General features: G+C 43.3%; 3 protein-coding genes across 4 annotated transcripts; 1 reads left to right on the top strand and 2 right to left on the bottom strand.

Annotated features, from left to right (window-relative positions):
- Positions 1–1,515: 1,515 nt before the first annotated feature.
- arf3a (ADP-ribosylation factor 3a) lies at positions 1,516–5,443 on the bottom strand. 2 transcript variants are annotated; one of them, XM_027021374.3, is made up of 5 exons: positions 5,322–5,443; positions 3,202–3,369; positions 2,912–3,022; positions 2,234–2,358; positions 1,516–1,855 (listed from the first exon to the last, which is right to left on the bottom strand). In XM_027021374.3, exons 2-5 carry the CDS (start codon positions 3,347–3,349, stop codon positions 1,694–1,696), a joined length of 546 nt encoding a protein of 181 aa, XP_026877175.1. In that variant the 5' UTR covers positions 3,350–3,369; positions 5,322–5,443; the 3' UTR covers positions 1,516–1,693. The 2 variants fall into 2 exon arrangements, with proteins under 2 accessions (XP_026877175.1, XP_026877173.2); XM_027021372.3 differs by lacking the exon at positions 5,322–5,443 and adding an exon at positions 5,035–5,291.
- A 220-nt stretch (positions 5,444–5,663) lies between these two features.
- Positions 5,664–12,689, bottom strand: wnt10b (wingless-type MMTV integration site family, member 10b). Its single transcript, XM_035522491.2, has 4 exons — positions 12,439–12,689; positions 10,673–10,935; positions 9,500–9,930; positions 5,664–9,219 (listed from the first exon to the last, which is right to left on the bottom strand). The coding sequence occupies exons 1-4, from the start codon at positions 12,510–12,512 to the stop codon at positions 8,734–8,736; spliced, it is 1,254 nt and encodes a 417-aa protein (XP_035378384.1). The 5' UTR covers positions 12,513–12,689; the 3' UTR covers positions 5,664–8,733.
- A 2,276-nt stretch (positions 12,690–14,965) lies between these two features.
- wnt1 (wingless-type MMTV integration site family, member 1) lies at positions 14,966–21,657 on the top strand. The gene is made up of 5 exons (XM_027021356.3): positions 14,966–15,553; positions 15,880–15,985; positions 17,913–18,166; positions 18,410–18,675; positions 18,936–21,657. The coding sequence occupies exons 1-5, from the start codon at positions 15,544–15,546 to the stop codon at positions 19,425–19,427; spliced, it is 1,128 nt and encodes a 375-aa protein (XP_026877157.1). The 5' UTR covers positions 14,966–15,543; the 3' UTR covers positions 19,428–21,657.
- Positions 21,658–21,954: the final 297 nt, after the last annotated feature.

Here is a 21,954-nt window from a genome sequence, read left to right as displayed (position 1 = left end):
TCAACAAATGGAACATTTCACACTCAGTGACATTTTGTGATGTTAGCGGAACAGAGAATCAGACAGTGGAGGATGGCTATAAGCTTACCGAATGACTAATAGTTAAAAAATTGCGATACATATAATATGTAAATGTGATCTGCTGGCAACAGACTACATTCTGAAGCTTTTGGAGGCTGAGTGGTGAAGATGTGAACAGATGCGCAGACTGAAGGACACACCAATGTGTGACACACCGATGTGCAGAGGTGCTGAGGTAATGTGGGATGCAGTGCGACAAAGATCACTGAGTATTTCATGGAGTAACATCATGCACTGAAAAGTTGATTGAAACAATGCAATCTCAGTACGAGATGAGGAGAAAACATAAATAATAAAGACCCCCCCCAAAATCCAATACTTCCATCAGCAACAAGAAAAGAAACAAAACAGCTGACTTAAAAAAAAAGTTGTGAGTAGCATCAAAAGAAAGTTTGCACTTGACTTAAATAAAAACTTCAAAATGTTAACATTCATACTCATCCAAGGGCACTCACACATGCACACACGCACACACGCGCGCGCGCACACACACACACACACAGTATTCCCAAGTGTGAATACAATGTCAAATGTCAATAGTGTATTTGAAACACTCTCTTGAAGAGCCACACATATCAGAAACAGCTAAACCAAGCACAGTGCCAGAGAGACCTACTCCTGTCCTTTATGACATCTAAAAAACACATGCAACAAAACACAGTGAGAGCAGTGCACACTAGCATGGGCATCATGCAAGAGTAGTGAATCCCTTTCACCAGGCCACAGAAGCAAAACGCAGCTGTCTTGTCTTAGGATTGTTAGGACTGCACCATACGTGTTCCCAGGTAGTGCCTGACTAAAATTAGCTAAACTGTACAGCACACAAAGTACCATTCTGCTAGCACAATGTGTATGTACAAGGATCCATCTTTGCACAAACAGAGAACGGACTGAGGCTGCCCAGAGGCCCAGGCAACATATACATCTGCAAGCAGCCCAGTACAACTACTACTCTCTACCATTTTCACCACTGAAATAAATGCTAACTGAACACAGTGTATTATTGTAAAATCTGCACAAGTTACTTTGGGAAAAAAAACCCATATAAAATTTAAACACTTTGGAGAACACTGAAATCTAGCGTTCCATACCTCTGGAGTTCCCAACAACCAAAACCGAATTTCTGGATTCACTCAAGAACCATTTAATTTTATTTCCAACAGTTAAAGGCTTCTGGAAACAAGATTCAAAGCCACTAGGACAAAGGTTTTGAACCATTAGGGCAGTACATTATGGTAGTTTAAATGACCTGCATTTAACACTAATAAGTATATAATGACTATATAGTCAGGACATTTTGATTATCAAATACTAGTGTTTTACACATTTACCGTGAAGATTTGAAAAACTTAATTTTTGGTTACTGAGTCACAGTTTACACAGGAGCCAAGCATCTTTCTTGTCACTAGCAAAAGAGAAAATCATGGCAATGCATTACCTTTTTATCTTTTTATTAAGTGTCATAGTACATTGTCCCGCAAAGTGGGAAAGCACTGAGAAGCGGAGCAGTGGGAAGCGCTATGCCAGCCCAGACTCTGCTCCCCTCTGCGAGCCCACCAGTGCAGCTCAGACCGCGGCACTCTGCTCGGTCCCCCTGCCCGGCAGCCTGGCTTCACTTCTTGTTCTTGAGCTGGTTGGCGAGCCAGTCAAGTCCCTCGTACAGGCCATCACCACTGGTGGCACACGTAGCCTGGATGAACCAGTTTCTGTGGCGGAGCGAGCGTAGGCCCAGTTTGTCTGTGATCTCAGCCGCATTCATGGCATTCGGCAGGTCCTGACCAGCGGGGTATAGAGAAGAGTGTAAGACAAGCATGAGGCTGAGTAAGACATATTCTGGTTAAGTGGTTTAAATACAAAAAGTAAAAGCAAGGTATGAAGTATTCTACATGTACTAAAAGTTAAGATATCCACCAGTGTTGATCAAATAAATTGGTAAACTGAACTTTTGATAAAATAAAGTTTATGATGAAATATGCTCAGAACAATCAACTCAAAGATTCCAAGTGCTGCTTCTGCTAGCAACCCTCTGTGCGCAACATTAAAAAATGTCCCCGCTAAAAAACAAGGGCGTTTGAAACCATCTTATCTGGGACGTAATGGCAGCCAGTGGCGGCCCCTGCGTGCTGCAGAAGAAGCCCAATGACCGTCTTGCCTGTTTGTTGGCAAAGACGAGCAGCACGGCATCTCTGAGCTCATCCTCGGCCAGCATCCTCATCAGCTCCTCTCGGGCCTCGTTCACCCTCTCACGGTCGTTACTGTCCACTACGAATATCAGACCTGACCGAGCACACAGAACGCACAGCAGAAACAAGGGACAGAAATGGAGCTGCACCAAGATGAGATCGTCATTCATAAGGTATTTAAACAGCAGTTAATTTCTCATTCAGTGAAATTCAGGCCATAACCTTTACCAAACGTTAACTAGGGCAGTGGTAGCTCAGTGGTTAAGGTACTTGATGTGTAATTAATAGGTTACCTGTTCAAGCCCCACCACTGCCAAATTGCCACTGCTGGGCCCCTGAGCAAGGCCCTTAACCCTCAATTGCTCAAGTTGTGCTCAGTCATAATTGTAAGTCGCTTTGGATAAAAGCGTCCGCTAAATGTAAGTCCAAAAAAAAAAGCTTAATAATTGATTAATATACTGCATCAGAATAACATTATGCTCAATAAACAAATATAGAATTTTACATATAACATATGTGATATCTAACCTGGTGTGTGTCTGCCCAAGCAAGCATGATCTTTGCCTTGATTACTGATAGGCATGATTACTGTAGATCACCAGTAATGACCTCTTCTGTGTGTATGCGTGTATAAGCAGTGAACTCACCCTGCGTGTTCTGAAAGTAATGCCTCCAGAGTGGTCTGATCTTGTCCTGCCCACCCACATCCCACACTGTAAAGCTGATGTTCTTGTATTCCACCGTCTCCACATTAAACCCTGAGAAAGTCAAAGTCAAAAAGGACGTTGGCATTGGTGACTTTCACCACTCACATATTTGGTTTAAAGTGTCACCCATCATTGCTGAATGCTTGTCTAAGTGTGTGTGTGTGTGTGTGTGTGTGTGTGTGTGTGTGTGTGTGTGTGTGTGTGTGTGTGAAAAATCAGAATGAGCATACCAATGGTGGGAATTGTTGTGACAATCTCTCCCAACTTCAGCTTGTACAGGATGGTTGTCTTCCCTGCTGCATCCAGGCCGACCATCAAAATCCGCATCTCCTTTCTCCCTATTAGACGCTTTAGGAGGTTGCCAAAAATGTTCCCCATGCTTGCAGGCTGGCCTTGCCCTTAACAAGAGACATCATATAGACAGACAAGCATTTCTCTACCAAAAAACGTGTCTATTTTTGGTAATAACGCTAATGATAGATTTTTGTTTCCAAACTGACAATGCATCACTAAAATTCTAGTGTATTAGTTTAATGGCACATTTCCTAACATTTTTGGCAAATGAGCCCTGTAGCTTGGGTTAAATGTAACAGAGCTTACACTGCTATGCAACAGCACCCTAAGGCAAACAATATTTTGACCACAGAGGTATTGAAATTTAGCAAATCAGGAAATTAATCAACAAAACTCGCAATTTACATTTTAAGTCATTTCTTATTTTGAAGAGATTCCAAACCCAGAAGCAATTCAAACAGTACATAAATCATCTTACACGCACCTGGTATCCATAATTCTGAATTGTGGTTATGGAACACCACAATCCCAAAATGGAGGGAGTGTCATATTTGTCTCTTTATTTCTTGAACTAGAACCACTACTTTTGTAATGCAGTGCACTAGGCACGAATCGTCTCTGTCAGGGTCATCCATTTTGACCTGCATTCTCCTTATTCCTCTACCCTTACAGAAGTTTGATGGTAGCGTTTAGTGGCATTGGAGTTTTGGTCCAATAGCAGGGCCATGCAGGTCAAGCCAGAAATACATTTCCAAACATTAATCCCCTACTCCACACACAAAAAGCCTAAGAGGCAGGCATCCTAATAAAGCAGTTTATAGTCTGCGTGCAGTGGATTGGAGGCAAACAAAGCGAACATGGAAAACCTGTCAAAGTGCTCCCCTCTCTCACATAGACGGGAAGCACAAACAATGCTTCTGTATTCCTCTGGAAGTTACCAGTGACACTGACTCACCTTGCCTTCTAAAATAAACACTTCTGTATGATCATAATCAGAAATAATGATTGAACTGAAATATGACAGAGACAAAGGGATTTCACACATCTGCTGACAGTACATGGCTAGAAATATGAGAACAGTTGTAAAGAAGGACCATAAACAACTTCACAGTTCTTTCATTTGGCATTACTGATTAGCATAGCAGAACAGAACATACTAGCGAGCTCAAGCTAAAGGAACAAATGTGGCATTATTGCTACCTCATCTTAATCTTTACAACAAGAAATGACCACCACGGCAAACCTCCTATGACTCACGGGAGTGTCATCACGATGAGACTCGGTAAAACTTGAAGGCTGCATGCAGAGACACTTTGTAATTCTTAAAAAAAAAAGAAGTGTTTCCACTGTCATACATTAACCTATATTGAATTATACGCTGACAAAACGAAATTACTGCGGTTTTTCCTAAACTGAAGGTAAATGCAGGACGGACTGTATGTGTCATTCGAATTGAAAACGCAGATGCAGGGAGATCATTTGGTGGATGTTTTCGGAGGTGTTTCTATTCTTGGAATTCGAGGGTACCAATGCCTGAGTGGAGCAAAGAAGGACTGAAAGGTAACCGCGGCTACACGGATACATATAAAGGTACTATAACAAAATGAAAGAGTCCGTGCTTATGAGAAGGCTTCACAGCTGAGCGGTCGTGGCAGCACCGAAGCCTCTCCGAAATAAAGATAATAGTAAAAGACTTCATCAGAGCGTTTTACTTATGGAAGCGATAACAGCTTCTGCTCACGTTCGCCTCAGTGTCATTAAATCCCTACCTTCATAGTGATTGTGAGGGATATTCCAGGCGCCTATTACAGCACAATATAATAACATTTTTCAAATCAACCAGCAGCTGGGAATCGCTGAGCATTTTCCACCTTTCCTGCGGCGTGCTGTGCCAGCTCTAGTGACCTAAATAGCCTGTCAGCGTTACGTAGAAATCCCTTGGCTCATTTGCCAGCGCTCAATTATCCCACTTTGTAAGGCACATCATGTACTTCATAAGCAATGTTGTTAATTAATGTCCTTTTTTGTTTCCCACCTTTACTGCATCCTTACTCACCTCTGACAGCAGCAACTGACAAGTCACCCCGCGCTAGTCTCGCGATAAAACCGCTATGGACGGTGTTGCAGTGAGTTACTCTGATTTACAATCTCGAGATTTGATCCAAATTAACAAACCTTTCTATGCATGCATTCATCTCATTAAAAGTGCAAAATAACACGCAGGACACAAATTATGTAAGAAAGCGGGGAAAAAACATTCCAGGCAACACACACACACACACACACACACACACACACACACACACACACACACACACACGCACACGCACACACGTACACACATGTATTTATATTTGGAAAAAGAAGAAAATTACAGTTTCAGTTGTAGTACATTAAGATATAATAGTCTACAGTGGAAGAGATTTAGTTTTTCTTAAAAATAATATTTCAGTTATATCTGTACATGCAGTAGGTCATAACCGAGGCACAGTGTCTTAGACATATCCAAGGTATTTAATTATTCAGTCAAGACTGTACTCCATAAATAAATAATGTGCTATGCGCTGCCAAGTGACACTATTTGGCAGCCTGCAACGTGTTCAGTCATTAGCAGGAAAGCAAAAGAGCCAAAGGACCTTTCTAAGTAGGCCTTTAAAGTCAGGAACTGATGGGAAACCTTATTAATTGATATAATATGCAGTGTTAATATGGTATTCATGCACTCCACCACAAAAACCCCCCACAAAAAAACAAAAAAAAAAGAGTCCTATTACATATCTTCACCGTTCCATGCAACACCTCACTAAAACATATGTAAATAATCACTTGACATGCTCTTTTAGTAACTTCATGAATTTATCCCTGTTTATAACATTTTCCCTGTGTTTTTATTTCTACTGTACCTTAGTAGCCCATATTCATTCCTACAGTGACACATCGGTGTGAGAAGCGTCGATGTTTGAACAAACACTGCTCAGATGAACTCAGAAGTGTCTTTCTCTATGTCACTTCACTTGCCTGAGCGTCTGTCAGTGGCTTTGTGATAGATGTGTTTATCAGTTTGGTGGTTTCGGAGAGGAGCGAGAGCGACCCGAGCAGCTGCTTGCAGCTGCACACCAGATTATGGGGTGTAGTGGAGCATGGGGATGAGTGCTGGGATCTCGTGAGCCAGGAGTCTACGGGGGCTACGAAGGGGGAGGCGTACAGTGGGTAGGGGTGATGGTAGGAGAAGCAGGGTGGGGGTGGAAATTATAATTTAAAGGAACCTTTCCTCTGAAGTGTTTGCCAAAGTGCAGCCCAGCAAACACAATCACGAGTGGAGTTGGTTGGGCTTGCAGAACTAATGAGGGCTTGCACGTTGAGGCATGGGCTTTGATGTTCTGGGTAGCTGGCTCCTTGTTTCTTTTCTGCCTTTCTCTCTTTATCCTTGTCCCACATCACAAATGGAAAGGGTAGGCTGGACTCAGCACCCAGAAGCAGATGTTCGAAGCTGCTTTGACTTTGCCTCTCTCTTTTGATGTCTGTAGCATATACACGAGTGTGCATATTGATCTACCTGCCTATCTGTCTGCCTAACTTTGTCCTTACATCTGTTTGCCTCTCTGCCTCAATGATGGCAAACCACACCATGTTCTTACGCAGCATCAGATTTGTGCACTCCACACCCCCATGCCTTAAATTTTGGAGTGTCTGGTTGTCATTATTCTAGATGCTGTCAGTATGTTGCTTTGTATGTGTAAGTGGCTGCACGGCATCGATGGGGGTGGGAGAGAGAGAGAGAGAGAGAGAGGGAGAGAGAGAGAGGGAGAGAGAGAGAGAGACAGAGAGAGAGAGGGAGACAGAGAGAGAGAGAGAGAGAGAGAGAGAGAGAGAGAGAGAGAGAGAGAGAGAGAGAGAGAGAGAGAGAGAGAGGGAGAGGTCCAAAGCTGTTGAGGACCTCTGTCTCACATATGGCAGAAACAGTGACAGGAAATTCTCATTCGCAGCAGCTCCAGGGTGAAATGATAAAGGAACGAAGAAATGCAAACCAGAGATCCAGCACTTTATCATTCCACATTGTCCTCTATCTCACCCCATGTCCTTTCCTGTCACACTAAATACCATGCTTGACACAGTCACTGGGATAACTAGTACAGTCCAGTCAGCCTACCGCACAGTAGCATAATGCACATTTTAATAACTAAGTATTATATTTATTCAGATTTTCAGAACTGGATTGGTTGTGTCTGTCAAACATGTTTTAGTGGCAGACACACAGACAAGGACATATTGTCCTCGACTGACTGTCAACTATACATCTGATCCTACTGAGACTCCATCTTGTCCTTCTTATAAAAGTCCGTCTCGAAAGAAACCAGGCATGTTCATTTTGAGCCACTCTCTTTCACCTCCGTTCTCCAGACACTTTCTTTCCTAGAGACACTGTAGACTATTTTTACTAACAAAATCTCCTGAAAAACAAACAAACCAAAGACATCAACAAATGGTCCAGCTTAACATTTCAGCATTGCAGGTTTTTCAAAAGGATAAAAAGAGACAATTCATATTATAATTAACATTATAATTAATCTGTGTCACTTGTCATCATTTATACAAAAGTTAAGAGTCAAAAGGTATATGCCTCAGTGTCATTGTGAAGTGATTATCATTACTGCAACTTACTAAATATATCTTAACTTCCTTTTGAAAAGACTAAAGGTCTTCCTTCATTGCAGCATCTGATGTTGGGTCTCAAGATACAGTACACAAGTTCCCGAGTGAGATAAAACACGCCTGCTTTTAATTATACGGGGAAAAACCCATGGGAGGTACAAGTATTCTCTTCAGTCTATTGTTTCACTGCTTTCGTTCTGACTGGTCCCCATCTGTCCAGGTTAGAAACGGCTGTGTACTGTACTGACATCACAATTGTCCTGGTTTACATTAAATCCAACCCAACCAATGTGCAAAGGCATGTCCCCTGTTCCCAGTTTCAGTCCACTATGAATCTGCCTGCCTTATGACATCAGTATCGACATCGAAAAGGACTCAAACAAAAGCCTTGCTGTGATAAGACGAGTCCATTAAGCATAGATTTACAAATGTACACTCAACTGTATATGGTGGCAGTGCTTTTCTGTTCGGTAATAATGTGTCGCTGCTGTTGTGCCTTGTTATTGTGAAGAACACAGATGGCCTTTAGGCCATTTTCATGGCTGAAGAGCCCAGTCACTCCTCTCCTCGATCTTCAACTCAGCATTTGGAGAATAACAACAGCCACACAGAGCAAATGGATCCCAGATAAAGGGGGCTGAAAATAGACATGACTAAACTGACCGAGTAAGACAGGAAGGCGGGCGCGCGGTGTGTGAGGCTATTCTGCAGACCTCCATTGCTTGTCCCCCTGCTTCCAGCCAGCGGGTAAGTCACGGGTGGGGTCTCGGACGGGATTGGCTGTGAAGGGTGGGGTGGGGCAGTGGGCGGGCCGTTCACTTGCACACGTTGACCCACTCGGTGACGCGGCACTCGTCACAGAGGACGTAGCAGCACCAGTGGAAGCGGCAGTGGCAACGTTCGCTGCGCGTCTGCCGTAGCACGTTGTGTCCTCGTCCGCAGCACAGCGAGCCGCAGCCTTCCAAGCCCAGGCTGCTCTTGTTGCAGATGCGGCCCTGCGTTCCCGGCGAGTCCACGGATGGCTGGCGCTCGCAGAAATCAGGCGACTTCTCGAAGTAGACCAGCTCCCGGGAGAGGCTGCGGCGGCGGGGCCCGGTCGGATCGGGCCCTGCCGGCACTCGCGGGTTGAACACGCCGCTGTTCTTGTTCTGGGAGTTGATGAAGACGGCAGAGAGGAATTTCTGATGGAGCAGCGTCCCTACCAGCCTGAACTCAGGAGATACGTACCAGCATGTTTTGAACTGGCAGCTGCCAGACGTGCCGTGACATTTGCATTTTCTCTTCATGTTGTCAGTCACTGTCTGTTACAAAAGCAAACAAACAAACACAAATGTCAATATTTAGAATCTGTGGCTACTGTATGCTACTTTTAAAACTAAAACACACAAAACTGCTAAGCGCTGAAGTCAATCAAACTAGATCACAAACATGTAAACTTGATAAATCAATCAAAGCATTTATTGATTCATAAGATAAAGATTTTTAAAGTCATATCATTAACAAAAGAAGAAATATTGACCTCTGTTGACACATGAATAACACATGAAGATTAATAATAATATATATTTTTTATCACCATACCTGCCTGCCAACTCGATTGTTGTGCATCTTCATTCTGGCGTGTATATCACGTGGTGACGCCCTGGAGTCGAGCCAGTCCCTGGCGAAGTGGACGCCAAAGTGAGCATCATGACTGCAGCCACCCCACTCCCAGGTCTCCTGCACCGATGCCCCCTCCTCTGGCAAGGGCTTCAGGAGCGCGGTGGGATGGCCAGGGCGCAGGTACGTGGGCAGCCCGCTGTGGTTGGGGCTGAACTCAGGAGCGCTCATCCCACTCCTCTGCAGGGTCTGCAGCTGCAGCCGGGTCAGCTTCAGCCGGATCTTGTCGTCGTCCAGGCGACGCTTGGCTTTGCAGCCACAGCCGCGCAGCTTGCCCAGGCTGCAGGCAGACGCCACTGAGTGGGCCACACCAGCCGCCAGCAGAGCCAGGGAGAAGGCACTCTCTTTGAAACCTGACAGCAAGAGGTCAGTGTGCATGACACGCTCACCAGCCACTACCCACTTTATTTGAAAGAACCCATTTTGTGCTTACACTCCCTGGCCACTTTATTAGAGCAATACTGCTTTAAATGCATAGTGCAAAAAAAAAAAAAAAAAAAAATAGCATTCCAAACTGTAAGTGTTGGCTTTCGCAGTTTATGCCTTATCCTGTTCATCACTGATCAGTTTCTGAACACAGGACCACTGCAGCCCAGGTGCTGTTTCGGTGTTGGACCACTCTCAACCCAGTATTATCGAAGATGTGGTAAAGGCATAGTTGTGGGTTTTGAACTTGTAGACGTTATTGGATATTGGGTTGTCTTTTTTTTTCCCACCACCCAAAAAAATCCAGCTAGCAGTGGCACTGTGGCACGGTGATTATGTGATCACTAACACAAACAGATGGACTCTAACTGTGCAACTACAAGGTGCTCCTAATGAAGTGACCACTTAGTCTACTGGTTCAGCTGTCACAACTCCAGCAGGATATGAGAGCATTTGAGAGTCTGACATCGCAAGTGCCCCCCCCCCCCCCCCACACCACAGGTATGTATATGGAAAATGATTTGACCATAAGAATATGTAATATTGCACATTATGACCATATTGTCCAATATGTTCATTTAGACATAATGTAATATTGCGCCAATTCTGTAAGTCCCGTGACTCATGTCAGTGGTTAAACTAGCTACAGCAGGTCTGTCTCTCCCTCACCTCTCGTGAGTATGGCGCTCTGGTGTGGCACTTTGCCATGGTTCTCCAGGGTGGAGCAGTTCCAACGCTGGTCTCGGAGCTGGTGCTGGCATTCATGAATGGCAACCTGTATGCCCTGCAAGGCAGAGGCTGTGACATCAGGACTGCGTACACACAGCCGCATCTGTCTCTTAGTCAGGCCTGCCAGTCGTAAACACACTGCGTTGGGGGTCAACACTGGTTCTCCTGCCACCTTCAGGCCAAGGATGTCATTACACAATACCCTGAGAGAGTGGACAAGCAATTAACTCAACAAAGCGTCATGGTACTGCCTTCAGCCGACACATTTCATCTCTGAAATATAGCATTGCTGTGCTCTGGATCAGCTCAAAGAAAATCTACAGGTATGATGTGGTGCTTTCTGAATGGGTAGGTGAGAAAATTGTGTGACCATGTCATCAAATCACATCAAACATATTAATATGGACAATACTATTAGGACGCTCAACAGCTCCTGTTTCAGAGCTGGTGCCATTTTTGGCTGATCCTGTTCCTTTGAATAGTGAAGCTCAAATTAATTATTAAGGCAGACACGCATAAGTGGTATGGCATCTGTGATGTGATGACCCAAAATAGCTCTGTTTCTCATTTCAAGCTGCAGAGAAGATTACAGCTTTCTATAGATGTCTAGTGAAAAGTAATAATCCAATAAGGCTCCATTTTACATGTAAACTTCTGTAGCTGTCCTCTTTCAATGTGTGAGGCAATAGCTTCCAATGCTATTTTAAAAACAACTATAGAAAGGCAAGAAACAAATATGTCTGCTAAAACAAAATAACTTGCATAATGATATTCTTAGTGAAACTGCAGTCTCTGTGTGTTAACGTGTTAGTGGTTTAAGTTTTCTCCATAACATCACTGTTTCTTTAACAACTACATGAATAATAATAATAATAATAATAATAATAATAATAATAATAAGACAAAGGGCATTTGACTGAACTGTAGTGTGATAAGTATTCATGTGAACTTCGTTATGTTATAAAGTGTTTTGATTAAGCACAGACAAAAAGAATGTAACACAATTCTATAACACAATGTAAAAAAACAATGTAGAAAATTACATAAATTACAAGGCTGTGTGCTTTTGTTTAGTGACATCTATTATGAACAAACATTTAAGCATTCAAAAACAATCATGAATAACTGTTTTGTTGTCTCACGCTAATCCCCCAGATAGAGTTAATGTTATGACATTACGGCTCCCAAACCCCCGCTGTCTCTCAATCTTATTACCAGTTGTGAAGAGAAATGAGGCTATATGGAAACAATCTGTAGAAGACGTTACATACACAGCCCAAACCCTTATTTTAATAAACAAACTTTATGCTTATTGATAGTCTGGGGACTTAGGAAAGACAGAGAGCATTTGTAACCATGCAATTTTCCCTGGCACATGCATAAATGGTTTTGATTAGTGCATTTGTGTGCGTGTGAGTGTGTAACTGGAAATGTGGTTGTGTGACTGAAACAATGCTCTCAATGGATGACAATAGAAATGGACCTTAGTGAAAGAATTCAGAAAGTATCAACAAGCAATTTCAGCACAGTGTTTTCTATAGGCCTATATGATACATACACAATTATCATGATCTAGAACACTTTAATTGCTCATATATATTGCTCACTTGTCGTTAAACAAGTTTCACAGCCTATATATATAAAATAAGATTACTTAGTTTTCTTAAAACCTTTGGAATGCAAACAATGTGCACCTTTCTACTTACGTGAAGGCAGGTGACAGAAGTGTGGCGGCCAAAATCAGGATTCGTTCCAGACGATGTTTATGTGACAATTCCATTTTGTTAAACGGTTTTCCTGACGTGACATTAAAACACCGTTATGATGAACGTTGTAATGGTAAATTAGGAGAAACCAATGCACAACACATTCAGTGTGGAGCCGAGGGGATGTAAGGAGCGCTGTGAGAAGGTCTGGACGAGCGCATGTCACAGAGGAGGTGGTAACACAGAGGGCGGGCAAACACCGCACGGGCGGTTGTTTTCAAAGTATTGGACTGAAGTACTGAAAGGTTCAATCACACATTTAAGAAAGGCAGCTCTAACTGACAAGCTACTGTAGAGTTCCTATTCCAACAGAAAGTGTGGCGCTACTATTTCTTCGCGAGCAATATGTAGTGAGTGTCATTAATTATTGCTATGAACAGCTGGTGTTAAAAATGTATTCATCTATTTTTCAGTAGTGAACCCAACAGTCTCGACACAAAATCAGTGTCGCTACATTGTCCGTGATAGGGACGCTTATTCATATCCATATGCTTATTCATTAAAAAAGAAAATCTCCATATTGTTACATCTGGTGAAATTGTTCACACTGTAGTAGCCTATATCCGCGAGGTCCAAATCTAGGCTTCGGCTCGAGCGGCAGCAGGCAAGCGCGCGGATATTCTTGCGCGCTGGAACAATGAGCAGAGAGGACGCGCGACGCGCTCGCAGATACACGCGCCCAAAGCCAGTTCACCTCCACCACAGCGAACGGCGCTTTACACTCATTACATTCATCACTTTCTCTGGCATTCTTCAACAGGGTTGTAAATTGTTTGACTACCAGTAATGTCTGAAGACGGAGGAGAAGAGGAATCTTTGGATAGTCATGGCTTTTTAAACTTGGTTTGCTAAATATAACGTTTGCTCAGGCGTTTGTTGTGATTCTTGTATGGGACCCGGTCCCATTGGCCGAATGAAATATTAAGAGGTCATTATTCAAAGAAAAGGTTATTTCGTCCAAAACAGAAATCAAAAGTGACAATGGCCTTTTTTTTTTGGTGCTAAAAGTTCTACCTACAGTGCTTTTATAATCGGTACTAAAGGAAAACACCTCTAGGCTGATTGTCACAAACGCAAAACCACATTCCGCAGCAGGTGGGCAATACTAGAACAAGAAGAGCGACTTCGTTTCAGACTCGTTTCGATCATTATATTGCAAGTTTACTGTAATTATACTGCAATTATAACCATTCTTTACATTTGTGTCCGTAAATCATGACACAATAGAATCGGATTAATTTCTTTATGTGAAACTAGTCTAAAACTATTCGGATTCATTTAAAAATTGAGTTAAAACCACCCGTAACTACAATTAACAAGAGATACTGACAATTCCTCATTTAATCTCTTCTATTTTATTGCCTAATCTCTGGCAATGAAAAGTGCATTAGCATTTTGCCATGGCGTGTAAGTCTAAGTGGCTTAAAAAGTGATTTGAAGTTGATTTGTATATAAAAGGCGTCCCTTTAACCGGATTGCCGCTAATCTGCTCCGTGTCGCATGAGTGCACCAGGAAACCAGTTTAAGAACCTTCAAGAACTAAGAGTAAGAGCAGAATAGAGGCACTCATTAAATACCCCCAACAAAAGCGCACTTCCTTCAGTTAGCCATTTGCTGCAAACCGTCAGAGAAACCGAGAGTTTAGGCAAGTGTGTGTGTGTGTGTGTGTGTGTGTGTGTGTGTGTGTGTGTGTGTGTGTGTGTGTGTGTGTGCTACAAAGAATGTGGGTGACCATCATTCTTACGGAGAAAAATGTTTTTCGACATTCTAAACGTAGTAGCCTACATTTCAAACAATTGTACATTGGCTAGGGCACAGATTTGCCCGGGGATAGTTCACAGTGCAGAAGCATTTGGATATATCGTATGATGTCTGTACTGTTCTCTGCCCCGCGCCAGAACCGCACTGCCCATATGCGCGCGAGGAAGGTCTGCACTCCAGATGCTGGAATTTATATCCGTCTTAGGTCTTTTCTCTATTAGAGTCACCCCTTAAACCTCTCATCCAAAGAATTATTAATCTGCTAGAATAATTTTCCCTTTTATCCCTACTTCGCAATCACGCAAAAAGTGTTCTGCGAAACTTTCGATAAATGTTTAGAATAATCCTCTCGCGCTGATAAAGTGTGGCTGTTTAGATTTCGTCCCCCCAGACCCTGTATGATTTACCTTCAGCTCACCTAAAATTTGTTAGGAAAACGAAAATGGGAATTTCTATGGAGGGCTGGCTTTTGAGTTATAGCTGGGGTAATATTCATTATTCAGCTGGAGAAATAAAGGAGAATAAGACGCTACGAGCGTAAAGCGCGTTACATTCGCTGGAGTCCCTGAAAACACGGTTCTTTATTGCCGGGCGAGAGAGGGAGGGGACGCGGTTAAGAGAGTAATCCAAACACTCCGGGTGAAAAGGCCAGATTAGATGTTTCATATTCCGCTCTTACTGTACTGTGTCTTGACACTGTCTGCGCGCAAGGCATTGGAGACAGACATGCTGCGTGCACACCCACTGCAGTCAACACAGACCCTTTGCTCTGCTGCTGGAATAAATATTGTTAAATTGCAAATGGAAGACGCGCGGCGAAGGAAGATTATATTTCATTAATTCGTTGCATGTATAAGTGGAACCTTTGGATTTCCCGAATGATATGTCGTCTGAGGCGTCCTCCTCTACTGTTTCTCTCTGGTTTTGTTTTCTTTATTCACTGTGTCCTGAGGAGAATTAACCTATCCGTCTTTTCAGTCCTTTTCAAAGGAGGGAGGAAAGAATCAGAGGGAGATGAGAGCAGCAAATCCCTTTTTTATTCTTCTTGTAGAGCTCAATAAGCGAAGAATGTGTCGCCTATCAGTCACCGAGCGGATCAAGTCTGCTGGACTGTCCCACGCGCTCAGAGCGCCGTGCAGCGCATCACTGAGCCACAAACAGTGAACGGGACCGACAGCGCCAGCATCACTCCTGGGACTGCGTTATCCGGACGCACTCGTCAGATCCGCAGACAGATAAACACAACAGTTACGAATTATTTCCCGTCTCGTCTCACGCTTTGGAATGTGGAGTGGTGAGTAGACAGTACGTATGCTTGCCGGAAAACAACAGGACAACGCGCATGGTTACGCCAATAAATCACGGTTAAGTTTAACTTGAATTCAGTTTGCCAAACGGAATTATGGGAGGAGTGTAAAGAAAGTGAGATAAATCGGTGCACTGATCACTACTGAGTGAAAATTATACAGATATAAATGTGCAGGTGAATAAATCAGTTATCAAGATTTAAAGGTTATTGTTGAATATTTTTGCATAAATATGTGTACTAATTTGATCTCGAATAATTCTCAATTGAAATGCGAAGTTTGCAGTAATTGCTTCCAAACCTTTCTTTTTAAGATATCATGCGGGTGCTCGCACTGCTTCTCGGAGTGAAAGCCGCGTGTATCCTGCTGGTATCCTCACTTTCAGGCACAGGGGCGGTCAATAACAGCGGCCGGTGGTGGTGAGTTTATATGTGTTGTTCATCTCATTTAGGAGCGTCCTTGCTCGCTTTAGTCGAACTTAATCGGCAGTTGGGTTCGTATTTTGGATCTTTAACATTTATGATTAACTAGGTAAACTATACACTTAGGATGTGGTGAAACGAGGCAGCTAAGGCTTTAAATAACATGACCATCACTGAAAAACGATTTGCAATAGTAATCTTGGCTATTGCCAAAATGTCATAATGGAAATTGTGCGCGATAGAAAGCTGTCAGGAATTTACTTGGACGCAGGAACTTTGTGAACTATTCAGCGATAAAGGCTACCCTAAAAATATCCATGTTTTAACTCAATCCATAAATAATTACATTTAATTAGAAGCCAAAAGTAGACAGTTTTACAAATATGGGCATAAACACCAAAACAACGGTAATGACGTTTTAGTCATTTTAGTCATTTCACGCCACGTTCTACACTTTAGACGTAATTGCACTGTTAAAACGTAATTAATACGTCATTTTACTTGTGAATTTAGGAGTGAGAGCAGTAGGATAATAGTTTAGCTCAAGTAAATCCATGCAATTTTAGAATGAGGTAACTCCCGAGTTTGTTTATTCATATTCTCTCTCTCTCTCTCTCTCTCTCTCTCTCTCTCTCTCTCTCTCTCTCTCTCTCTCTCTCTCTCTCTCTCTCTCTCTCTTCGACCGTGTGGCTTGAACACGAGACAATTTTTTTTTGGTCCAATGTGGGATAAATTAAATGGGGATTTATTTCATGGCTGAAATCAATTCCTTTCCAGAACTCATGGTAGTATTCTCGTAACGTGCTGAGTATTTCAGTGTAGCTGTAACTGAAACCGTAGACTAAATACACGCCATTTCTAACGTCTACACATTTTAATAGCGTAATAATAATAATAATATGGAATGTGCGTAATAATACTTTTATTTATGAATTGTACACAGTGACAAAAAGAACCATTGAGTTAACTACTCGATTCTTGCGCAATCCCGCGTCACGAAGTACAGAGTGCATCTCCTAGCCAACTACTTGTCGTCCCACCCAGATGTTTTAGGAAAATGGTGATGTGCACAGTGTCGTTCTGGTCTCCCGGTTTACGATGAAATCTAAACTCTGTGAACTTGAAAAACGCATGTCTGTGACAAACAAGTCATGAAGACAAGTACGTGGGACTATAATGGAAAATTGTTTTTAAATACAATGTAAAATGAAATAGCCATCTCATTAATGGCCTTGCACCACAAGTACGTTAAAGACTTGGCCAGTTATTCTGATCCCTGACATGAATTTGTTTTTAAAAATCGAGCAGTGCAATAAATTGAGATGTTCAGAACAACTGAAAAGTAAGGTCAGAAGCCTTTAGTAAACTATCTCTGCTAGGTCTTTGGCTTCACGACCTCACTGATAGTGTGGACACTTCACTGGCCCAGCTCCAGACATCCCTGTTTATTTACCTTTACTATATAATTACATCATTCAGCTATAACAATATGAGAGCTATTAGGTCAAGGTTAACAAGACATTTCCTATTTTATTCCAGTAATGAAGCTAGTGATGAAACATCTCATCTGTCATTCTGCTGTGTTGTTGCTCTGCAATCTGAACAATAACCTAAACAAATCACTGATCAGTGCACAAAAAGAAGAGCACAAATAGCACACATTTGTGTTCAGCCAGGGGCAAGATTCATGGACCGTCACTTACGTAAATGCTGTAGATGTTTCTTTAATACTGGGGATATTGCTGTGTGTGTTTTTGTGATTTTATTTTTAACTTGTCACTTGAGCGAGTGAACAAGAAAGATAATGAACGCAGAAAAACGTCTCAAACGCGATTACCTTGCTGTACTAATCTTTCAGAGTCTGTATAATCACTCGAAATCACACCAAGAGCAGGGAGCTTCACTCTCTCCTTTCGTCTGGCAGGGGCATTGTGAACGTGGCCTCTTCTGCCAACCTCCTCACCAACACGAAACATGTGCAGTTGGCGCTGGACCCCAGCTTGGCTCTGCTCAGCCGTCGCCAGCGAAGACTGGTGCGGCAGAACCCGGGCATCCTGCCCGCCATTGCTGCGGGGCTGCACTCGGCCATAAAGGAGTGCAAGTGGCAGTTCCGCAGCCGCCGCTGGAACTGTCCGACCTCCCAGACTCCCACGGTCTTTGGCAAAATTGTCAACAGAGGTGAGCTGAGCTTGTCCGTCACTGTGCGCCCTTACGCAGTGGATCGTTTCCCGACCACCCCGTTGAGCTTTTCTTTTTAATATCAGCCTACTGTACATTTGAATGGAACAAAATGTGGGCCTGTGGTCCTGGTCAGCAGAACAGAATCCAACCACAAGCGGGGCTTTATCAAAATGATTTATCCACTTAAAAACACACGCAGGGGAAATTCCTGAGGAACACTGGGGCTGTTGTTTTTGTCAGGTTGCCGAGAGACGGCGTTCGTGTTTGCCATCACGAGTGCGGGCGTTACCCATGCCGTGGCACGCTCCTGTTCCGAAGGCTCAATCGAATCCTGCACCTGCGACTACCGCCGTCGGGGGCCAGGAGGGACAGACTGGCACTGGGGGGGTTGCAGCGACAACGTGGAGTTTGGGAGGATGTTCGGGCGAGAGTTTGTGGACTCCAGCGAGAGGGGCCGAGACCTGCGCTACCTTGCTAACCTACACAACAACGAGGCGGGGAGAATGGTATGAGAAACCACAAGCGAGCAATAACACGCACTGATCAAAAAAGATAAAAATGATTACAGGAATGTTTAAGATCATTAAAAGAAATAGACAGGCTGTATCCACAGACCTGAGGCACATTAGTCAACTATTATGAAAGACGTTTTGCAAAATCTTTATGAGTCCAAGTACTGTTGAAGGTAACACTTAATATACGAATGCTTTTGCATTTCTGAGCTTCGCTGATTTAGGCGAATAACATTTCTCACCCTTCTTTCCAGACCGTTTCGTCGGAGATGCGTCAGGAGTGTAAATGCCATGGCATGTCAGGTTCCTGCACCATACGCACCTGCTGGATGCGGCTGCCCAGTTTCAGAGTAGTGGGAGATGTCCTGAAGGACCGTTTCGACGGTGCGTCCAGAGTGGTGTACGCCAACAAGGGAAGCAACCGAGCATCGCACCGAACTGAGCCCCGCCACCTCCAGCCCGAGAACCCAGCGCACAAACTCCCTTCAGCCCGGGACCTGGTCTACTTTGAGAAGTCGCCCAATTTTTGCTCCTTCAATGGCAAAACGGGCACGGTGGGCACCTCGGGCCGCACCTGCAACAGTTCCTCGCCAGCGCTGGACGGCTGCGAGCTGCTGTGCTGTGGGCGGGGCTATAAGAGCCACATTGAGAAGGTGACAGAGCGATGCCACTGTACTTTCCACTGGTGCTGCCACGTCAGCTGCCTCAACTGCACCAGCACGCAGACACTACACCAGTGCCTATGAGGACAGCCATTCAGCACCAGGAGCAGACACTACACCAGTGCCTATGAGGACAGCCAATCAGCACCAGGAGCAGACACTACACCAGTGCCTATGAGGACAGCCAATCAGCACCAGGAGCAGACACTACACCAGTGCCTATGAGGACAGCCAATCAGCACCAGGAGCAGACACTACACCAGTGCCTATGAGGACAGCCAATCAGCACCAGGAGCAGACACTACACCAGTGCCTATGAGGACAGCCAATCAGCACCAGGAGCAGACACTACACCAGTGCCTATGAGGACAGCCAATCAGCACCAGGAGCAGACACTACACCAGTGCCTATGATGACAGCCAATCAGCACCAGGAGCAGACACTACACCAGTGCCTATGAGGACAGCCAATCAGCACCAGGAGCAGACACTACACCAGTGCCTATGAGGACAGCCAATCAGCACCAGGAGCAGACACTACACCAGTGCCTATGAGGACAGCCAATCAGCACCAGGAGCAGAACTCCACACAATGCAGAAGACACATAAGCTGGATGAGGCCAATGGATCATTGGTGTATTTCCAGGTTATAATATATATTGGAGAGATTTTTTTTTTGCTCTCTTATTTTCTTCAAAACAGAAAACAGCTGATTGAGAACCCAGTTTCAGGGAGTAATAAACAAATAATGAGCAAGAAATGTATGATAATCAGCCATTTCTTATTATAGCCATTATATGACTTTACAAGCTGAAAAGAGCTTATACTGTGAGAGAAATCCAAAACCAGCCGGGAATTCTTAAGGCTGTTGCATGTGTACACAAAGCTTTAAGATTCCCTACACCATTACAGTACTAGAGAAAAGGATAGTGCAACTCCAGTTAGTGTAGAGATAAAATGAATACATCAAATTAAATTAGGTACAGTGGAGAGCATTATGCACTGCTGTCCACTATGGCACAGATGGAGCCTACAATATACGGGCAACAGCCGAGAGGGTTAAAGTCCAAAAATACTTATGGATGTTGAAGCCAGAACCACCAATCCCAGTTCTGCCATCTTGTCCCTCTTGTGTTCTCTGATTCTCTGAGGAAGAGAAGGAAACTGGAGAACAGGAACTAGGCACAAAGTCTGACAGATGTTCTCTTATAAACTGGTGAAAGACTCCTACAGGAGGATGGTTATTTAAAAGATCTGTGTGTTTTCTTTAGCTGCAGTTAGTTCTCGTAAAAAAAAACAAAAAAAAACAAAATAAAAACAAACAAACAAAAAAAACTGTGTGAAGTATATCACAAGGGATGTGCCGTTCTTTTCCAGATTTCAGTGCCATGGAATCTTGGAATGCGCCCAACCTCTTATGATTTCCCACTCAAACTCTTCCTCTTTTCTGCCGATGCTTACAGTCTCATGTCATTTTGTACCAGTACTCAACTACTGTGTGGTTTACCGCACCGTGGTACTGACAGACGGTGGGTGGGAACAAACATCAAAGGACTAAAATGTCCTCTTTAAAATGAATGAATGTAGCACTGACGAAAGACACTTGTTCAGTGATTTGGTTATTGTAGCTGTTTGGAGTAGGACTACATCTTTACTGACGGTAGCAAATTCTAGTTGTCCAGAGAACCAAGAATTTAGCACGAAAACTTTCAAACAAGAAAGGGGTGTCCAACGTAAAACCAGCATAAAAACAAATGATGCTATTAAAAATATGATGTGTAAAGATAATCTTGTAAATTCTCTACTACCTAATTAACAGTGGACACATAATCTCTGAACCCACAACAATGGAAACGTGTTTTGTATATCAGCTGACGTATCCAAAATGTAAATAATATACATAGATGAATATATATTTATGCTGATAAAACCTGCAAATTCTGAAAATGATATGATCCAAAAGTAGAGTGAAACGCTATCATTGTTTGCAAATGTGGGGAATTTGTATTCATTCAGTTTTAATTTATATGAAAGACCACAAATGGATGAATTTGACTGGTACCTTAAACTGGCCCCTCCAGGACGGCACCAAACGGCAGCTGTAGAAAAAGCTCGGCTTGCCTGTCTCTGCCAGTCTATGTTTTACATGCACTGAATGTTGTGTTTTGTTCTTGTTTCTTGTGAATAGAAATATTTATTTTGTCTTTGATGGACTTGGTAGAGGAGGGCAGTGAAAACAGATTTTTCAGTATTAGGAATTTAAGATTTAGAAATAACCTTCTTCTTGTTTTGTTTTTAAATAGTGTAATAGGAAAATAAAGTTTATATTTTCAAGTAAGAATGTGTCTTTTCTACACAAAAACTGAAGGACAAAGACATATCTCATTCCATCAATCCTGAGATACCGCAACAGATTCTCATCAGCTTTGCTCCACTTACCATCTGTCATTCATATCCTGTAGCAAAACCATCCCATAACATGACAAAAGCACTTTCTTTGAGCGAGTGCACTCTTCCCCTCACCCTGAAGCCAGTGTTTTCTGCACAGAAGCAGGGCGGCCCGGCCAACAGCCTTGCACCCCAAGCCACAGAAACCACGGAGGGAGCCTGAA

This window comes from Electrophorus electricus, chromosome 24, assembly GCF_041902795.1.
Source record: "Electrophorus electricus isolate QZ-2024a chromosome 24, ASM4190279v1, whole genome shotgun sequence".
Classification (NCBI taxonomy): Eukaryota; Metazoa; Chordata; class Actinopteri; order Gymnotiformes; family Gymnotidae; genus Electrophorus; species Electrophorus electricus.
This window is presented reverse-complemented; position numbering and strand designations above follow the sequence as displayed.

Excerpts from the sequence above, each read along its gene's own strand:
- arf3a (XM_027021372.3), bottom strand. The coding sequence starts at position 5,092 with ATGTTATTATATTGTGCTGTAATAGGCGCCTGGAATATCCCTCACAAT. Across the intron at positions 3,370-5,034 it reads CCCTCACAATCACTATGAAG|GGCAAGGCCAGCCTGCAAGC; the intron begins GTAGGGATTTAA and ends TCTCTTGTTAAG. Across the intron at positions 1,856-2,233 it reads TCGTCTTTGCCAACAAACAG|GACCTGCCGAATGCCATGAA; the intron begins GCAAGACGGTCA and ends CCCGCTGGTCAG.
- wnt10b (XM_035522491.2), bottom strand. The coding sequence starts at position 12,512 with ATGGAATTGTCACATAAACATCGTCTGGAACGAATCCTGATTTTGGCC. Across the intron at positions 9,931-10,672 it reads GAGCGCCATACTCACGAGAG|GTTTCAAAGAGAGTGCCTTC; the intron begins GTGAGGGAGAGA and ends TCTTGCTGTCAG. Across the intron at positions 9,220-9,499 it reads ACAATCGAGTTGGCAGGCAG|ACAGTGACTGACAACATGAA; the intron begins GTATGGTGATAA and ends CTTTTGTAACAG.
- wnt1 (XM_027021356.3), top strand. Across the intron at positions 15,986-17,912 it reads AATAACAGCGGCCGGTGGTG|GGGCATTGTGAACGTGGCCT; the intron begins GTGAGTTTATAT and ends TTCGTCTGGCAG. Across the intron at positions 18,676-18,935 it reads ACAACGAGGCGGGGAGAATG|ACCGTTTCGTCGGAGATGCG; the intron begins GTATGAGAAACC and ends CCTTCTTTCCAG.